The sequence below is a fragment of the Eimeria acervulina genome, genomic scaffold (genome assembly GCF_000499425.1).
Source record: "Eimeria acervulina Houghton genomic scaffold, Eah_scaff254, whole genome shotgun sequence".
In the NCBI taxonomy this organism is placed as follows: domain Eukaryota; phylum Apicomplexa; class Conoidasida; order Eucoccidiorida; family Eimeriidae; genus Eimeria; species Eimeria acervulina.
The window spans coordinates 1-15,752 of record NW_013549959.1 but is presented as its reverse complement, the minus strand read 5'-3'; the positions used below and the strand labels follow the sequence as shown (position 1 = coordinate 15,752).

The 15,752-nt window shown below is 55.9% G+C and overlaps 2 protein-coding genes across 2 annotated transcripts; one reads left to right on the top strand and one right to left on the bottom strand.

Moving 5' to 3' along the window:
• Positions 1-130: 130 nt before the first annotated feature.
• Positions 131-9,154, top strand: EAH_00028680 (hypothetical protein, conserved; the record flags this gene model as incomplete). The annotated part of the gene is made up of 3 exons (XM_013396282.1): positions 131-446; positions 661-3,353; positions 3,638-9,154. 3 exons carry the CDS (start codon positions 131-133, stop codon positions 9,152-9,154), a joined length of 8,526 nt encoding a protein of 2,841 aa, XP_013251736.1.
• Positions 9,155-13,104: 3,950 nt separating this feature from the next.
• Positions 13,105-15,612, bottom strand: EAH_00028670 (PIK3R4 kinase-related protein (incomplete catalytic triad), putative; the record flags this gene model as incomplete). The annotated part of the gene is made up of 2 exons (XM_013396281.1): positions 13,105-13,406; positions 13,501-15,612. Coding segments are annotated over 2 exons (2,414 nt in total), but the record flags the coding sequence as incomplete, so codon positions are not given.
• Between the last annotated feature and the right edge of the window lie 140 nt (positions 15,613-15,752).

Here is a 15,752-nt window from a genome sequence, read left to right as displayed (position 1 = left end):
GGCCGCCGCTGCTGCCGCTGCTGCTGCTGCTGCTGCTGCTGCTGCTGTCTCCCCTGGGGGCCCCGAGCGCCGCCCCCTGCCGCCGTCTCCTCTGCCTCAGGCATTTGAATCCCTTACGCAGGTCTGCAAAATGCAGCCACAGCAGCAGCAGCAACAGCAGCAGCAGCAGCTCCAGCTGCAGCTGCTGCAGGAGCAGCAGCAACAGCAGCAGCTACTGTTGCAGAAGCAGAAGCAGGAGCTGTCCTCTCCCCGTGCTATGTCGTCTCCTCGAAGACTGCAGCACGCACCTGATCCCAATTCTGGTGAACCGCTCGATACAACAACAGCAGCAGCAGCAGCAACAGCAGCAGCAGCAGCAGCTGAACATCCTAACGAACTCCAGGGACTTTCAGGCTGCGCCCCCGGAGAAACCTCTTCTCAACAGAAGGCCCAGAAAGGAGACAGCCGTAAGCAGAAGGAGACAGTGCGGAGACACCTCAGCGATATCCTTGCAGCAGCAGCAGCGTAGGAACAGAGCAGCAACAGAGCAGCATCAAAGCAGCAGCAGGCAGCAACAGAGCAGCATCTGAGCAGCAGCAGAGTACCCGCAGAACAACAGCAACAGCAGCAGCAGCAGGAGCCTTTGCTGTCTCTCTGTCTCTGTTTGCATGCATTTCTCAGGGCCTTCATCTCCCAGCCTGAAGCATTGGGGGCCCCCCAAGGTGTCTCCCCTCCGCAGCGAGGAGGGCCCCAGTCTGTCTCCTCAGCAGCTGTCTCCTGTCTCTTCTTCGTTTGCTTGCAAGGAATTGGGGGCTGTAAGCCTCACCCAAGGAGCTGAGGAGACACCTGAGAGCTCGTCTTGCTGCTTAGAGGCTGCTCCGCATGCGCAGACTCCCGGGTGTCTCCGTGTCTCCTCCGTCTCGAGCTGTGATGCTGCTGCTGCAGCACCAAAAGGAGACAGCGAAAGTACACATGTAGAATATCTGTCTCCTTTTAGGAACAACTGCTGTCTCTCCTCCCCTAAAGGCCTCCTTAAGCAAGAGCCCCTCAGCCCCAAATGGACCCCAGCAGCTGCTTCGCCGCAGCTGCAGCAGCAGCAGCAGCAGAAAGAGACGCAGCAGCAACAGCAGCAGCAGCAACAAGGGCTGCAGCAAGGGCAGGACGTGCTGCAGCCTGTAGCAGCAGCAGACGCGATGGAGACAGCTGATGCCTTCTCATGTTCTGATTGGGGCTTCTGCAGTCTCTACTCCCTTGAGCCGTCTCTCAGCCCTCTAAGCTACGCAAGCTGCTCCGAAGGCAGCAGCAGCAGCAACAGCAGCAGCAGCAGCGGCAGTGGCAGCGGGAGCCTTCCTGTCTCCAGCGACATGGACCTGAGCAGCAGCAGCAGTAGCGGGTGCAGCAACAGCAACAACAGCAACAGCAGCAGCAGCAGCGGGTGTCTGTACACCCCAGGTTCTTCCCGGCTGCCTGTGGGGTTGGAGACGACGGAGTTGGGATCGCTGCGTCGTACCACGATCCCAGAGTCTCCTGGTTGCTGCTGCATGCGCTCTCCTGTGCCCCCCCTGAGCCGTCTCTGTCCTCAATCTGCTGCAGATAAAGAAGCAGCTCTTCTTGCTGCTCCTCTGGGGCCTATGAGTCCAGCAGCTGTCTCTGATGTTGCTCTGCCGCTCTCTGATTTGCTGCCTCTCTCTTGTGTTGATGATGAAGTGTCTCTAAATGATGCAGCAGCAGACACAGAAACCTGCGAACCCCTGGGCCCCTGCTTCGCTCCTGCTGCACTTTGGGGGAGACAGCAGCAGCTAAGGTCAGAGGGGGCCCCCCTGTCTGTCTGGCCGACAATGGGAAGACTCCCGCTGCAGCAGCTCCCGCTGCAGCAATTCCCGCTGCAGCAGCTGCAGGGGGCACGAAGGCTTCCTTGTGTCTCCTCCTGTCTCTCTTCAGGTGTCTCCTGTCTCCGTCTGGGGGGCCTCAGGGGCCCCCCTCTCGCCTGCTGTCCTGCAAAGTCTGCTAGTTTGCTGCAGGCTTGGGGTGTCTCTCCGTGGGGACTGTCTCTGCAGGAGGGGCCCCTAGGGGGGCCCCTAGGAGGAGGGGGCCCCTGCTTCGCTGGCAACTCCAGGTGTCTCTGCAGGGGCCCCTCTGTGCAGCGCTGCGGTGGCTGCTTAGTGATGTGTAGAGAAAAGGAGACAAACAGCAGCAGCAAAGGGGGGGGGCCCCGGGGCCCTGTTGGGGGAGGAGATGACAGCCACGGTGTCTCTACTTGCTGCCGCCGTCTCTTCGCTAGACAGAACTGCCGCTGCTTAAGTCGCCTAAGGAGACACTCGAAGTGTGGGGCCAGCTGGGGGGGAGGAGGAGACAGCAGAGACACCAGAGACACCAGAGACAGGAAGCATGCAGATGCCCATGCTCTTCGCTGCAGTTGCAAGTGCTGCGGCCCTGCATGCGGAGCAGCAGCAACAGCAGCAGCAGCAGCTGCTGCTGCTGCTGCTGCTGCTGCTGCAGGAGGAGGAGGACACCAGGCGTCTCCGCCGCAACCGTGGGGCCCCACGCAGCTCAGCAACAGCGACATGCACGCCCCGTATCAAGCGCCTGTCCCTGCTGTCTCCTCTGGTGTCTCCTCAGCTGTCCCCTTGCGGGGAGACTGCTGCAGGGGTATGCTCTCTGGTGGCTTGGGGGCGTCTCCGTTGCTGCTGCCAGGCCTCAGCAGCAGCAGGCGTGGGGGCCCCGAGGGGCCCCCTGACGGATGGGGGGCCCCCAGGGGCCCCCGCTGCTCTCTTCTTAATTACTCTCCTGATCTGCATTATTGCTGCTTTGCTGGGTTGAAGGAGACAGGAGGTAGCCTTGGCCTGAAGCTGCTGCCTCCCGAGTGTATAGGCAGGGGCCCCCCTTCACATGGGGGGGGCCCCCAGGCACCGCCGCTGTCTCCTCCCCCAACCCTGCCGTCTCCTTTTGCTGGTGTCTCCAACAAACTCGAAGGCCCTGATGCTGCACAGGGAGCAGCAGCAAACTCTATGCAAGGCAACGCAGCAGCAGCAACAGCAGCAGCAGATAGCAGTAACGCGGAGCAGCTCGGGATGCAAGCCACGCCACGCCAGCAGCAGCAACAGCAACAGCAACAGCAGCAGCAGCAGCACGCCGGGGCTCCGGCACCGGTTTGCGGTTGCTACGCTCCTCTAGGAGACAGTTGCTGCTGCAGGAGGCAGCAACGTCCCCCCTGCAGCAGCAGCAGCAGCAGCAGCAGCAGCAGCATGGACGCGCAGCAGAGGGAGGAGGGGGGCCCCCCAGGAGCTCTCCAGCATCCTTTGTGTCTCTCTGCAGGTCGGCGTGCTGCTGCAGCAGCAGCAGCAGGCTGTCGAAGTTGGGGATGTTGCCAGAAGGTAGGTTCAGGCTGCTGCTGCTGCTGAGGAAGGAGACACCTGGTGTGTCTGTCTCCTGCTGCAGCGCCCCTTCTCTCCTTCTCTCTCTCGCTGCTGCCTGTGCTGCACTGTACATACACCCCGCGGGCCTTCTGCTCCTTTTGCCTCCTTTTGCTTCCATTCACCTCAGTCCCCACATGTTGCATGCATGCATGCATGCATGCATGCAACATGTGGAAGTAGAGTCTTATGTGTCTCCTTTTGCCTCTGCGGTGTGTGCTGTTCTGTCTCTGTCTTCGATGCAGTGTCTCTGCTCCTCCACCGTTAGAGACATCAGAGACAGGCAAGAGGGCCCCCTTGCTGCTCCTTCGTCTACAGCTCAGCTGCTGCAGCTTGATGCAGCAAGTCCCCTTCTAACAGCAGCAGGGCAGCAGCATGAACCCACCATTGGGGCTGCTGCTGCATGCGCCTTGAAAGAAGAGACAAATCTTCAGGGGGGGGCCCCCAGCAGCCTCTCTCACTGCAGGCCTGCAGCAAATTACTTTGGAGAAGCCCCGGGGGCCCCCGTGCTGCCGCTGGGGCCCCCATGGGTGTGCGTAGATGCAGCTATGCAAACTGTCTCCTGTTCATCTTCTCCTTCTCCTAAAGGAGACGAGGCCCCCATAGAGGCGCTGCTGTCTGCTGCAGCAGGTCCTGGGGGCCCTGGGGGCCCCCTGAGCTGCGGCGGTGAGGAGACTGCTGCAGCTTCGTTGTGCTCTGCTGGGGATATGCAAGGAGCCAGGGAAGCAGCAGCTGGAACAGCAGCTACGTCTGCTGCTGCTGCTGCTGCTGCAGCTGGTGCTCAGAGTCTCCCCAGCTGTCTCTTCTCTGCAGCAGCAGCAGAGTCGCAGCCAACCCCAAAGAGGGGGCTGCATAGCAGTCTGCTGCAGGAGGAGACACCTGCAACGGAGACAGGGAACAGGAGGAGGAGACCCATCTACGATATCTCTGAAGAAGGAGACAGCTGCGCTTCAGGTGTCTCCCCACATCCTCAGTTGCATGCAGGTGCTGGCGAGTTGCTGCTGGGGGAGGGGGGGCCCCCAAAGGCAGGGGCCCCCCCGCACCTGCTGCCTCACTGGGCCGACCCGCAGCAACTTGCTGCTGCAGCGCAGCAGCAAGGAGACACTTCCGAGGCTCTTGCTGATCTACTGAGGACACAGGAGACACCTGAGGAGACACCTCAGCTGTGTGGGGGCGCCGTGAGCGGGGCAGCAGCAGCAGTAGGCAGCAGCAGCGCGCAGGCGTTTCCCAACCTCAACGTGAACAACAACAGCAGCAGCAGTAGCAACAGCAGCAATGGCAGCAACAGCAGCAACAGCGGCACTCAAGAACTTGAAACCTCCGCTGCCGCTGCTGCTGCTGCTGCTGCTGCTGCTGAGGCCTTTTCCTGTGGGAAGCAACAGGGACAGGGTCTCTCTTTGGGGCCCCTAGGAGACGGGGGTCCCCGTGCTGGGGGCTGGATCCCCCACCACGCGCAGCTAGACAACCAGCAGCAGCAGCAGCAGCAGGCTGTGGGGGGAGCTGCTGCACTCGGGGGGCCCTCGGGTGCCTCAGCACATCCGCTGCATGCGTCTGACGGCGGCGGCGGCACTGGGGAGGCGAGCAACAGCAGCAGCAGCAGCAGCAGCGGAGGTGAGCTGTGTGGGGCTGCAGATGGAGGTGCATGCGTAGTGTTGATGGGCGGAGTAAAAAGAGACTGCTCGTTTGCGGAGGGGACGGGGCCTCAGCTGCTGCCAGTTGCAGCTGTAGAGACAGCAGCAGGTGTCTCTGTCTCTGGGATGTACAAGCGGAAGCCCGGCAGCATCGGCAACAGCAGCAGCAGCAGCAGCAGCAACAGCAGCAACAACAACACTAACACCAATAACTGTTGCTTAACTGGTGCTTCCTCCGCGAGTTCTTCTGCAGCTCATCCTCCTCCTTCTCCGCAACAACAACAGCAGCAGCAACAGCAACATCATCATCATCAGCAGCAGCAGCAGCAGCCGCGGCTTCTAGGCCTGCATGCACGCCCCCCTCCTCCTCGCGTCTATCACGTTGTGATGTGCACACGGCGTTACTGGCGGGTAGAATGGGTGTCTCCGGAGACAGGGCGTAGGGTGTATAAACACTTTGGGGAGAACCGATATGGAGGAGGAGACAGAGCTAGAGATGTTGCGTTTCGCTTCTGGGCGGAAGTCAGAAAAAGAAGTGCAGAAGGCTTAGAAAGAGGGGAGTGGCAGGGCCTGACTGAGGTGACGCGAAGAGTAAGAGAAGAGGGTGTTGAAGGTATACTACAGGAAGTCAGAGACACCCCAAATAACACCAGTAGCAGCAACAGCAGCAGCAGCAGCAGCAGCAGCAGCAGCAACAGCAGCAGCAGCACCAGCTGCAGTACCAGCTGCACCACCAACGCTATCCCTACCAATCCTAATACTACACTCCCTACGCTGCAAGAACAAGACACACCGCATGCAGATGAAATGCATACACATCCTGCTGGAACTCCAGAAGCAGCAGCAGCAGCAACAGCAGCAGCAGCAGCGGCGGCGGCGATGCAGACGAGTCAGGGTACTGAGATAGCTGCGGGGGAGGCCCTAGGAGATGCAGCAGAAGAAACCCGCTTCAATGGATTCCCCCCACAGCAGCAGCCTAACCCTCACGCAGCAGCAGCAGCAGCAGCAGCAGCTGCTGCTGCTGCTGCTGAAGCGTGTCGCCAGAGAGCAGCCTCCCTCAGGCCCTGCACGCGGGGACGGGTGCAGCGAGAAGGCATCAAAGACACTGCTAATACCCACAGCAGCAGACTCACTCAGCAGCAGCAGCAGCAGCAGCAGCCAATGCACAGAGAGGAGACACCTACTACCTTGACTGACCAAGGCCCCGCCTCCTCCGACACCACTGGTCCTGCCGACGATGAGAGCGCAGAACAGCAGCAGCAGCAGCAGCAGCAGCAGCAGCAGCAGCAGCAGCAGCAGCACCTGCAGCAACACCTGCAGCAGATGGAGTCCGAGCCTTTCGCTTCTCTTCCTGGATTCGGCGACTCCCCAGGGGCCCTTCGATACCCTGGACAGCAGCAGCAACAGCAGCAGCATCAGCAGCAGCAGCAGCAACAGCAGCAGCAGAGTAAGGATGAGTCTGCCGCTGCCCCCAGCTACGTGGTGGGCGCCCCACAGGGGCCCTTTCAAGCCAGCATAGATGGACAGCCTTCAGCTAGCGCTAGCCAGCTAGCTGAGGCCCCTCTATCTACAGGGGGCCCCCCTATGGGTGAGGGTTCAGCGCTGCAAGAGCTGCCTCCAGATACTGCAGCAACAGCAGCAGATTGGGCGGGGGGCCCCCAGAGGACAGGGGGCCCCCAGCAGCTGCAGCTGTACCCTTCATCTATAGGTAGTCTCCACAACGCAGCAACATTTTGGGGTTCTGCTGCAGAGCCTGCAGCAGCAACAGAGGCAGGAGACACCTGCGCGGGGCCCGCCAAAGGTGGGCCCGAGTTGCTGCTCAAAAGAGACCCCAGCAGCAGCAGCAACAGCAGCAGCAACAGCAGCAGTAACAGCAGCAGCAGCAGCAGCTGCGGGCTCCCCTCTCTAGAGTCTGGAGAGCCACCTGCTAAGAGATATCGCCCAGACAGCAGCGAGAGAGCTCTGCAAGGGGAGGGCCTCCCTTGGGGGCCCCCTACTTCTTCAATGTCTGCATACCCGAATAGCAGCAGAAGCATCATTAACGGGTCTTTAACAAACTCTGCTGCAGTGCCGCTAGGCCCTTGCGGCGCGCTGGGCTTTGGGGGGCTGCTGGACTTCGCTGCAGGAGGAGCTGCTGCTCCAGGAGAGGCATCTGCTGCTGCTGCTGCTGCTGCTGCTGCAGCAGCAGCAGCAGCGACAGCTCCGCCGCTCGGCCCTTCTGGAGGCCCGCAAGTGCTTTCTGCTTCTGCTGCTGCTGCTGCTGATGGTAGCAGCAGCAGACCGCGGTGGATGTGCTGCGGAGGAGACACTCCAAATGCTCTCTCCGCACTTCAGGGCCCTCTATCCCCTCAGGAGCTGCAGGGGACAGCGGGAGGTGTGGGGCCCCACAGCATGCCTACTCCTTTTCTAAACAATTCAAGTGTAGCGCCGGGTGGTTTGTTATACTCGGCCCCCTCTGCGTTCAATCCCTGCGACTCCCAGGTGTCTCTGCAGCAGCAGCAGCAACAGCAGCAGCAGCAGCAGCAGCAAGGTTTGGGGCGTGGGGTTGCTGCTTCACTTGATTCATTTCCGTTGGGTTGTGCTCCGGATGGGGTGTACGTGGGTGGTGGGCAGAGTGGGCCTTCAGGTGTATCTCCATGTGGCGGTGTACGCTCAGCAGCAGCAGCAGCAGCAGCAGCGGGCGCAGGAGGAGCCGGAGCAGCAGCAACAGGAGCAGCAGCAGCAGCAGCAGCAGGAGCCTCTAGTGGAGGAGGGGGACCATCAAGTGTCTCCTCAGGCAGACGCTCTCGCTGTGGGGGTTCATCAACGGGAGGAGGTGGGCGTAAGGGACAGCATGGTGGGGGGGGTTCTAGCCGTAGCAGCAGCAGCAGCAGCAGCAGCAGCAGCAGCAGGACAATAGGACGGATATATTCTCTGCTTGTTCGGGGTGTCCGCTGCTGGAGAGCAGAGTGGCATGATAGGACCAGTGGTCACCGTAAGACAAGACAATATGCAGCACCTAAACACGGGGAGCAGCAAGCAAGGGCTTTATGTCTTCAAGCTTTATGTGAAGCACGTAGTGTCCCTGCTCAGCTGCTGCTGGAGGCGCAGCAAACATTTGCTTACGAACCTTGTCTGTCTCCTCAGCAGCCAGAAGAACCTGCTGAAGCAGCAGCACCTGCTGCTCCCCACACTCTAACATCTACGCATACAGCGGCCTATCATAATAACAGCAGCAACAACAACAACCAACAGCAGCAGCAGCAGCAGCAGCAGATGCAGCAGCAGCAGATGCTACCGCATACGCAACAGCCTGTTGAAGAGACAGGGAGTCATATGCTGCAGCAGCAGCTACAACGAGGCGAAGCAGATGTCCGCAGCAACGGACTTGTATATACACCTCAAGCATACTTGTGGGGGCTGTCTCCTGCTGCAGATGCTGCAGAACAGCAGCAGCAATTTGCTGCGGGAGGCAGCGAATCCATCAGGCATACACAGCAGCAGGCAACCCTCTTCCTGGGGGGCATGCCGACCCCCTTAGAGACACCGGCTGCTGCTGCTGCTGCTGCTGCTGCTGCTGCTGTTTCTGCTGTCCCCATTGAGGAGACACCCAACCCGGGGGGCCCCCACGCCCAGGCAACTGCCGGGGGCCCCCTTACTCCAGGCTTCCCTCCAGATAACAACAACCCCACCGCTTCTGCTGCTGCTGCTGCTCAGTTCGCCAGCAACAACTCATTCTCTGGCAGCAGCAGTGCAGAAGCAGCAGCAGCAGCTGCTGCTGCTGCAACTACATGCAGCGCCTCCGGCATTGAAGGGACAACAGCTCACCATCTTCAGGGAGACGGTCTCCCCCCGAAGCAGGGCGGAGACACCGACGCAGCGCTGAATACTCTGTCTCTTATCTGCAGCAGCAGCAGCAGCAGCAGCTGCAGTAGCAGCACAACCGCAGCAGCAGACCCCACATCGATCCCCATCGCGAACGCAGCCGCCCCACAACCGTGCAACTACCCTCCTGCTGCTGCTGCTGCTGCTGTCGGCCTCCTTTTAAAAGAGGAGTCTCCTAATGGAGGAGACAATACTTCCGCAGTGGCAACAGCAGCAACAGAAGGAGACACCGCATTCGCATGGAGCCCTTCTTTTTTAACCGTTTAGCAGCAGCAACAGCAGCAGCAGCAGATGCAGCAAATGCTGCAGCAGAAGCTAAAACAGTAGCAGCAGTAGCAGCAAACCTACCAGCAGCAGTAGCTACATTCCCCGCAGCAGCAGCAGCAGCAGCAGCAGCAAAGATTTGATTGTTAGCAGCAGGCGGAGAAGACGAACGCCCAGCTGAGCCGACGAAATCTTCTTGGTTATATGCAGCGCTCACCCTGCTGCAGCAGAGCCGTGGGCCTCAGGCCCCAACAGCAGCAGCAGCAGCAGCAGCAGCAGCAGCAAGAGTAACAGAAGCCGCAGTATCATTATTCTCCCTTCCGCTCTCCGACTTCCCCCGCTGGAGTGTATAACCCGAGTTTGTTTTTAAGGTCTCCTTCAGCTTTAAGTGTCTCCATTTGGGGCTCGCAGCGAGGAGACAGTTGTATATATATTTTATAAATAAACTATATAATATATTATATATGTATGTTTAATATGTACACATATACAATATGTATATGTATGTATATTTTATATATATGTATATAATACACATACATATACGATGTTATACGAATAGTATGTAGATTATAATATGTATCTTATAAATATATGTATATATAAATATATATAAATATATATAAATATATATAAATATATATAAATATATCTAATTAAATATATATATTTATATATATAAAGCGGGCTCCCTTCATATACGCCTCCGCTATGCGAATACAGCGTCTCCTTTCTGGGCGGTGGAGGCCTCTCATGCCAGCAGCAGCAGCAGCAACAACAACAAACGCAGCAGCAGAAACAGCTGCAGCAGCAACAGCAGCAGCAGCAGCAGCAGCAGCAACAGCAGCAGCAGCTCTTGGGATCGGATCCCTGCGCTCTGTTGGCCCTCCGACGTTTTTATGTATTTTGCTTCGTCTTCATTTGTAGACGGGAGGAGACACTCTTAAAGTTATTTATTTAAGTTAATTAAGTTATATGCATGCATTTATATATTTTATATATTCTCTAGTATTCTTATTTGTTGCTGCTCTATAGTAAGTCTGCATGCATGTATATTTGCATGCATGCATGCATGCATGCATGCATATTCGCATGCAAAGAAAGTCTGTGTATTTATTTTTAATGGATTTTCCTTTGAGTCCGAAGACACTCATGAGACGCGCTGAAAGCCACTGCAACTGCAGCAGCAGCAACTGCAGCAGCAGCAGCAGCAGCAACTGCAGCAGCAACTGCAACTGGAGCAATAACAGCAGCAGGAAAAGCTGCAGCAGCAGCAACTGCAGCAGCAACTACAGCAGCAGCAACTGCAGCGGCAACTGCAGCAGCACATCTGCAGCAGCGCAGCTGTCTCCCTCCCTTCCGTCTTTGTCTCCTAGCTAAAGGCTGTCTTCTCTCAAGCCCCGCTGGAGAACGCCAAACTCTACAGCAGCAGTTACACCCCGAACCAGTAGCATGCATGCATGCATGCATGCACACACCGGCTGATGCGTACATATGGACGCATGCATGCATGCATGCATGCATGCATTGCGGGCAGCAGCAGCAGCAGAAACTGCAGCAGCAACTGCAGCAGCAGCAACAGCGCCGCCGCAGCCCCTTCTGGGACATCAGCGAAGGTATGTGTCGTATAACTATTTGAGTTAAAGGAGCAGCAAACTCTCACCCGAGCTGCTGCAGCAGCTGCAGCAGCCCCTCAGCAGCTCGTTGCAGCTCAGGTGTCTCCTGACCTGTAGGCAAGGAACCCTCGTCTTTTTCTTTTTCTTCTTCTTTTTCTTTGTTTTCTTTTTCAGTAGCTGCCCGTAGAATTAAGTATCTTTACCTCTTCTGAGGTCTGCATGCATGCATGCATCTGTGCGTGCATGCATGAATGGATGCATGCATGCATAAATACATGCATATGCATACATTAATGGATTGATGCATGCACATGGATGCATGCATGCATGCATGCATGCATGCGTGCATACATGTGCATGCATAAGTGGATGCATGTGCATGCATAAATGGTTGCATGCATATGCATGCATAACGGATGCACGTGCATGCATAAATGCATATATGCATGCATGCATGCGTACATAAATGGAGAAATGCATGCATGCATGCGTGCATACATGCATGCATACATAAGTGGATAGATGCATGCATGCATGCATTTATACATAAATGGATAGACGCATGCATGCATGCATGCATGCATGCATTGTTCCTCCCTACGGAGTTTGGGTCTTCGCACCGCCTCTCTGCGTTTGCTGTACTGCCCATACACCCCAAATTTCTTCGTTTTCTTTTTCTGTTATTTTAAGGCAGCAGCAGCCTGCAGATCTGCAGGCACAGCAAAACTCTTTTTCTCGTTTTGTTTATTTACAGGGTTCCGCCGTTTATTGTCTCTTCTCCAATTAACCCTAAATAATAAATAGATATAAATGCAGTAGTTATATTTATACTTTAATATATTATATTTATATCATACATATAATTTAATATAGAAAGTGCATTATATATATTATTATATGATATGGATATTATATCTATTTCATTATTAATGTATATAAACAAAACGTAAAAAATAAAACCCCACATATACTCTCTAATCACCTCGAAAGATACACACAGGACACTCAGCTGCTGTTGCTGCTGCTGCAGCTGCTACCTCTCCTGCTGCCGCTGCTGCTACTAACTCGCCTGCTGCTGGTGCTGCTTGCGCCTCTCCTGCTGCTGCTGCTCCTGCTACCTCTCCTGCTGCTGCTACCTCTCCTGCTGCTGCTTCCTCTCCTGCTGCTGGAGTGCACGACCTAGCAAAAGAGAGAAACTGCTTTCAATGGTGGTGCTGCAGCTAAACAAAGTACTGCCATTGCTGCTGCAGCAGTTGCTGCAGCAGCAAATGCTGCAGCAGCTGCTGTTTGCCGGTGCGTGTATCTGTTTTTTTATTCTTCTGTGCTTCTGTTTATCCATGCCTGTCAACTTCTCTTTCTCTGTCTCTCTCTTTCTCTGTCTCTCTCTGTCTCTGTCTCTTTTTGTCTCTGTCTCTATTTCTTTCCGTCTCTGTCTCCGTTTCTCTCTGTCTCTTTTTCTGTATCTGTCTGTCTCTGTCTCTTTTCCTGTTTCTCTCTATCTCTTTCTCTGTGTCTGTCTCCCTCAGCGGCATTCGTATGTGAAGGAGATGACTGAGTAGGAGACAGACAAAGCAGACAGGTGCCCGCGCTCTCAGTGTCTCTGAATCTGTCTCCTCCCGTCTTTTTCCGTCTCCGTCTGTCTCTCTCTGTCTCCCTCTCTCTCTTTCTGTATCTGTCTGTCTCCTTCTGTCTCTCTTTGTCTTTCTATGTCTCTGTCTTTCTCGCTCTCTCCACCTGTCTGTCTCTCTCTTATTCTGTCCCTTTCTGCCTCTGTCTCTCTCTGTTTCCTTCTGTCTCTTCCTGTCTCCCTCTGTCTCTGTCTCTGTCTGTCTATCTGTCTCTTTCTGTCTCTGTCTCTGCCTGTCTCTGTCTCTGTCTCTCGTTATCTGTCTCCGTCTCTGTCTCTCTGTCTCTCTGTCTCTGTCTGTCTCTCTCCCTCTCTCTATCTGTCTCTGTCTCTGTCTCCTTCTGTCTCTTTTTGTCTCTTTTTGTCTCCTTTTTGTTTTTTTCTGTCCCTAAAGAATTACGAGCGTCCCTTCTTTATGACTTCTTGAGACAACTTCATACGCTGCCCGAAATAAACTCATCATCAAGACTTCCTGCTGCTGCAGATGATGCTGCAGATGGTGCTGCAGCAGCTGCTGCAGCTGATGCTGCAGATGGTGCTGCAGACGGTGCTGCAGAGGGTGCTGCAGATGGTGCTGCAGATGGTGCTGCAGAAGGTGCTGCTGATGCTTTTCCAGCAGCTGCTACAGCAGCTGAGGCTGTTGCTGCAGCAGCAGACGGTGTTGCAGCAGCAGCAGAAGGTGCTGCTGCACCGAAAAGGAAGTGCTGCAGCTATAAACTGCGGTAGTGGCTGCTAAGACTAATTTCAAAAGTATGCGTGACATCTGCATCACAAGCAGCATCTGCTGCAGCAGCAGCAGCTGCTGCAGCATTGGATGCTGCATCAAACGCTGCAGCAGCATCAGCCACTAAACCACCAGCTGCAGCAGCAGCACCACCTGCTGCACCCGCAGCTGCAGCATCAGCTGCAACATCAGCTGCTGCCTCCGCAGCAACAGGATCAGTAGCAGCAGCAGCAGCATCACTTGCTGCACCTGCGGCTCCAGCATCAGTTGCTGCCCCCACAGCTACAGCTATAGCAGCAGCAGCAGCAGCAGCAGCAACTATTGTGTGCTGCACTACTGCATTAATGTCTCTAAGACCAAACCTTAACAACTCCATCTCTACCTGCTGTAACTAAATATAAATCCACCTGCCCTATTACAGCAAGGCCTGTGATGGCGTCGCGGTGTACAGGCAGGGGCCCCCCAAACCCTCTTGCTGCGCTGCTGCTGCTGCTGCTGCTGCTGCTGCTCTCCTCGTCGTCCCATGAAGGGGCCCAAGAAGCAAATTCGCAGCCTGCAGCTGGAGGTGAGCAGCAGCAACCCCCTTCCAAGTCCCCTATAAACCCGCCCCCCCTGCTGCTGCTGCTGCTGCTGTTGCTGTTGCTGTTGCTGCAGCCCGTGCCCAGCGTCATTAAGTCTCGCCCGTTGCGAAGCAAACTGTCTCCTGCTGCTCGTGGGGAGGTGTCTCCTCTATGATCTTCTTCACCTGAGTCTGCTGCTGCAAGCAGCGCCTCCCAGCTGTCTCCTCGCGCTGTCTCCATGCCCTGCACCCCAGCAGCAGCAGTACCAGCTGCTGCTGCTGCTGCTGGGGATGCGTGTCGCAGGAACCGCCGACCTTGAGGAGAGCGGCAGCAAACTTGCTGCAGCACGTGCACACCCCCTATTGAGAGAGAAGCAGCAAGACCTACCCCGCTGTCTCTATCTCTGCATCGGCATGCATTGGGGGGCCCTAAGACACAGTAAGACTGCACAAGATCTCTATCTAGAAGCATAAGATCAGAGCAGACACCTGCTGCAGCTGCTGTCTCGAATATCCCTCCTGCTGCTGCTCCGCACACCTGCTGCTGCTGCTGCTGCTGCTGTTGCTGCTGCTGAGGGGGGGTTGTGTCTCCTCCTAGTCTTGCTGCTAGCACTGCTCGCTCCTCAGCTAAATCCCAGCACCGCACGCAGCTGTCTTCACCTCCCGATAAAACAAAACCCGAGGGGCCCCTCAAAGGAGGTGGCGCCCATATACACTTAATGCTGTGTGCTGCTGCAGCTCCTGCTGCTGCACCGCCTAGCATACCCGTCTCTCTTGGCTCCTGCAGAATGCTGCTGCTGCATGCAGATGGCAGCAGCAGCACCTCCACTGGCAGAGCAACAAGACGGGGTAACACGTAGCCCTCACCCCCCAAGCAGCTTGATGTTCCGCCTCCTGCTGCTGTTGCTGCTGCTGCTGCTGCTGCTAATGTGGCGTCTGAGGAGCAAGAAGTATTATAAGCAGTAACAACTGTCCCCTCTTGCAGGTCTAGCAGCAGCAACGGGAAAGCCTCATGTTCTATGAGTGCAAGCATGCAGCAGGTGGGGCTATCTTGCTGCTGCTGCTGCTGCTGCTGCTGCTGGTGCTGTTGTTTTTTCAAGCTGGCGCGTGCCGCTCTGCTGCTGTTGAGTGCAGCAGCAGCAGCAGGAGGGCATACGAAGAGGAGCTGTTTGATTGCTGCTGGAGGCTGCAGCTGCCAGGCTCTGAGAACCTGCTGCATGCGCAGATCAAACTGCAGCAGCAAACCTGCAGTTGTCCCCAGCAGCAACCACCGGGCCTCTGCTTCTATTGCTTGAGCTGAGGGGGCCCCTAACCAAGGAGGGGTCTGTGTTAAAAATATAGGCGAAGACATTCTTAAATCCCAGCCCCCCATAACCCCATTGCGTAGAGCATACAGCAGCAGCTGTTCTAAGCACGTGTCGAGGTGAGTCAGACAAGCCACGCTGCTGCCAGCAGCAGCTGCTCCTGCTGCTGCTGCCCCTGCTGCTGCTGCTGCTGCTGCTGCTGCTGACCCTGCACCAGAACGCTTCCCTACCACTCGCTCCCCTCCATAGCTGTACAATAAACGAGACAGAGATAAAGCAGCGCGTGCTGCTGCTGCTGGAATGGGCACACCTCCAACCCATCGCCGTTGCTGCTGCTGCTGCTGCTGCTGCTGCTGCTGCTGCTGCTCCTGCTGCAGCAGCAGACTCAACAGCACAGTAGGTCTAGCAGTTAGAGGAACGGGAGTTACCCTCGGCGTGGGCAGCCTCAGCAGGGCCCCTGGAATGCCTGCTGAACTGCTGCTGCTGCTGCTGCTGCTGCTGCTGCTGTCTAGCCGCAGCAAATAACAAGCCCCATCGGAGGTCCCTAAAGCGAGAGTTTTTGTGTTATTCACAACACAAAATGCACTCAGGTGGAGATGAGGGGGTAAACGCCACTGACCTACCAATGGGGCTGCATGCAAACACGCAAACAAAATATATATCTTCTATGCTACAGAATATATATATATTATATACATATATATATATATGTATATATGCATATATATATATATATATGCATATATACATATATATATATATATATTATAT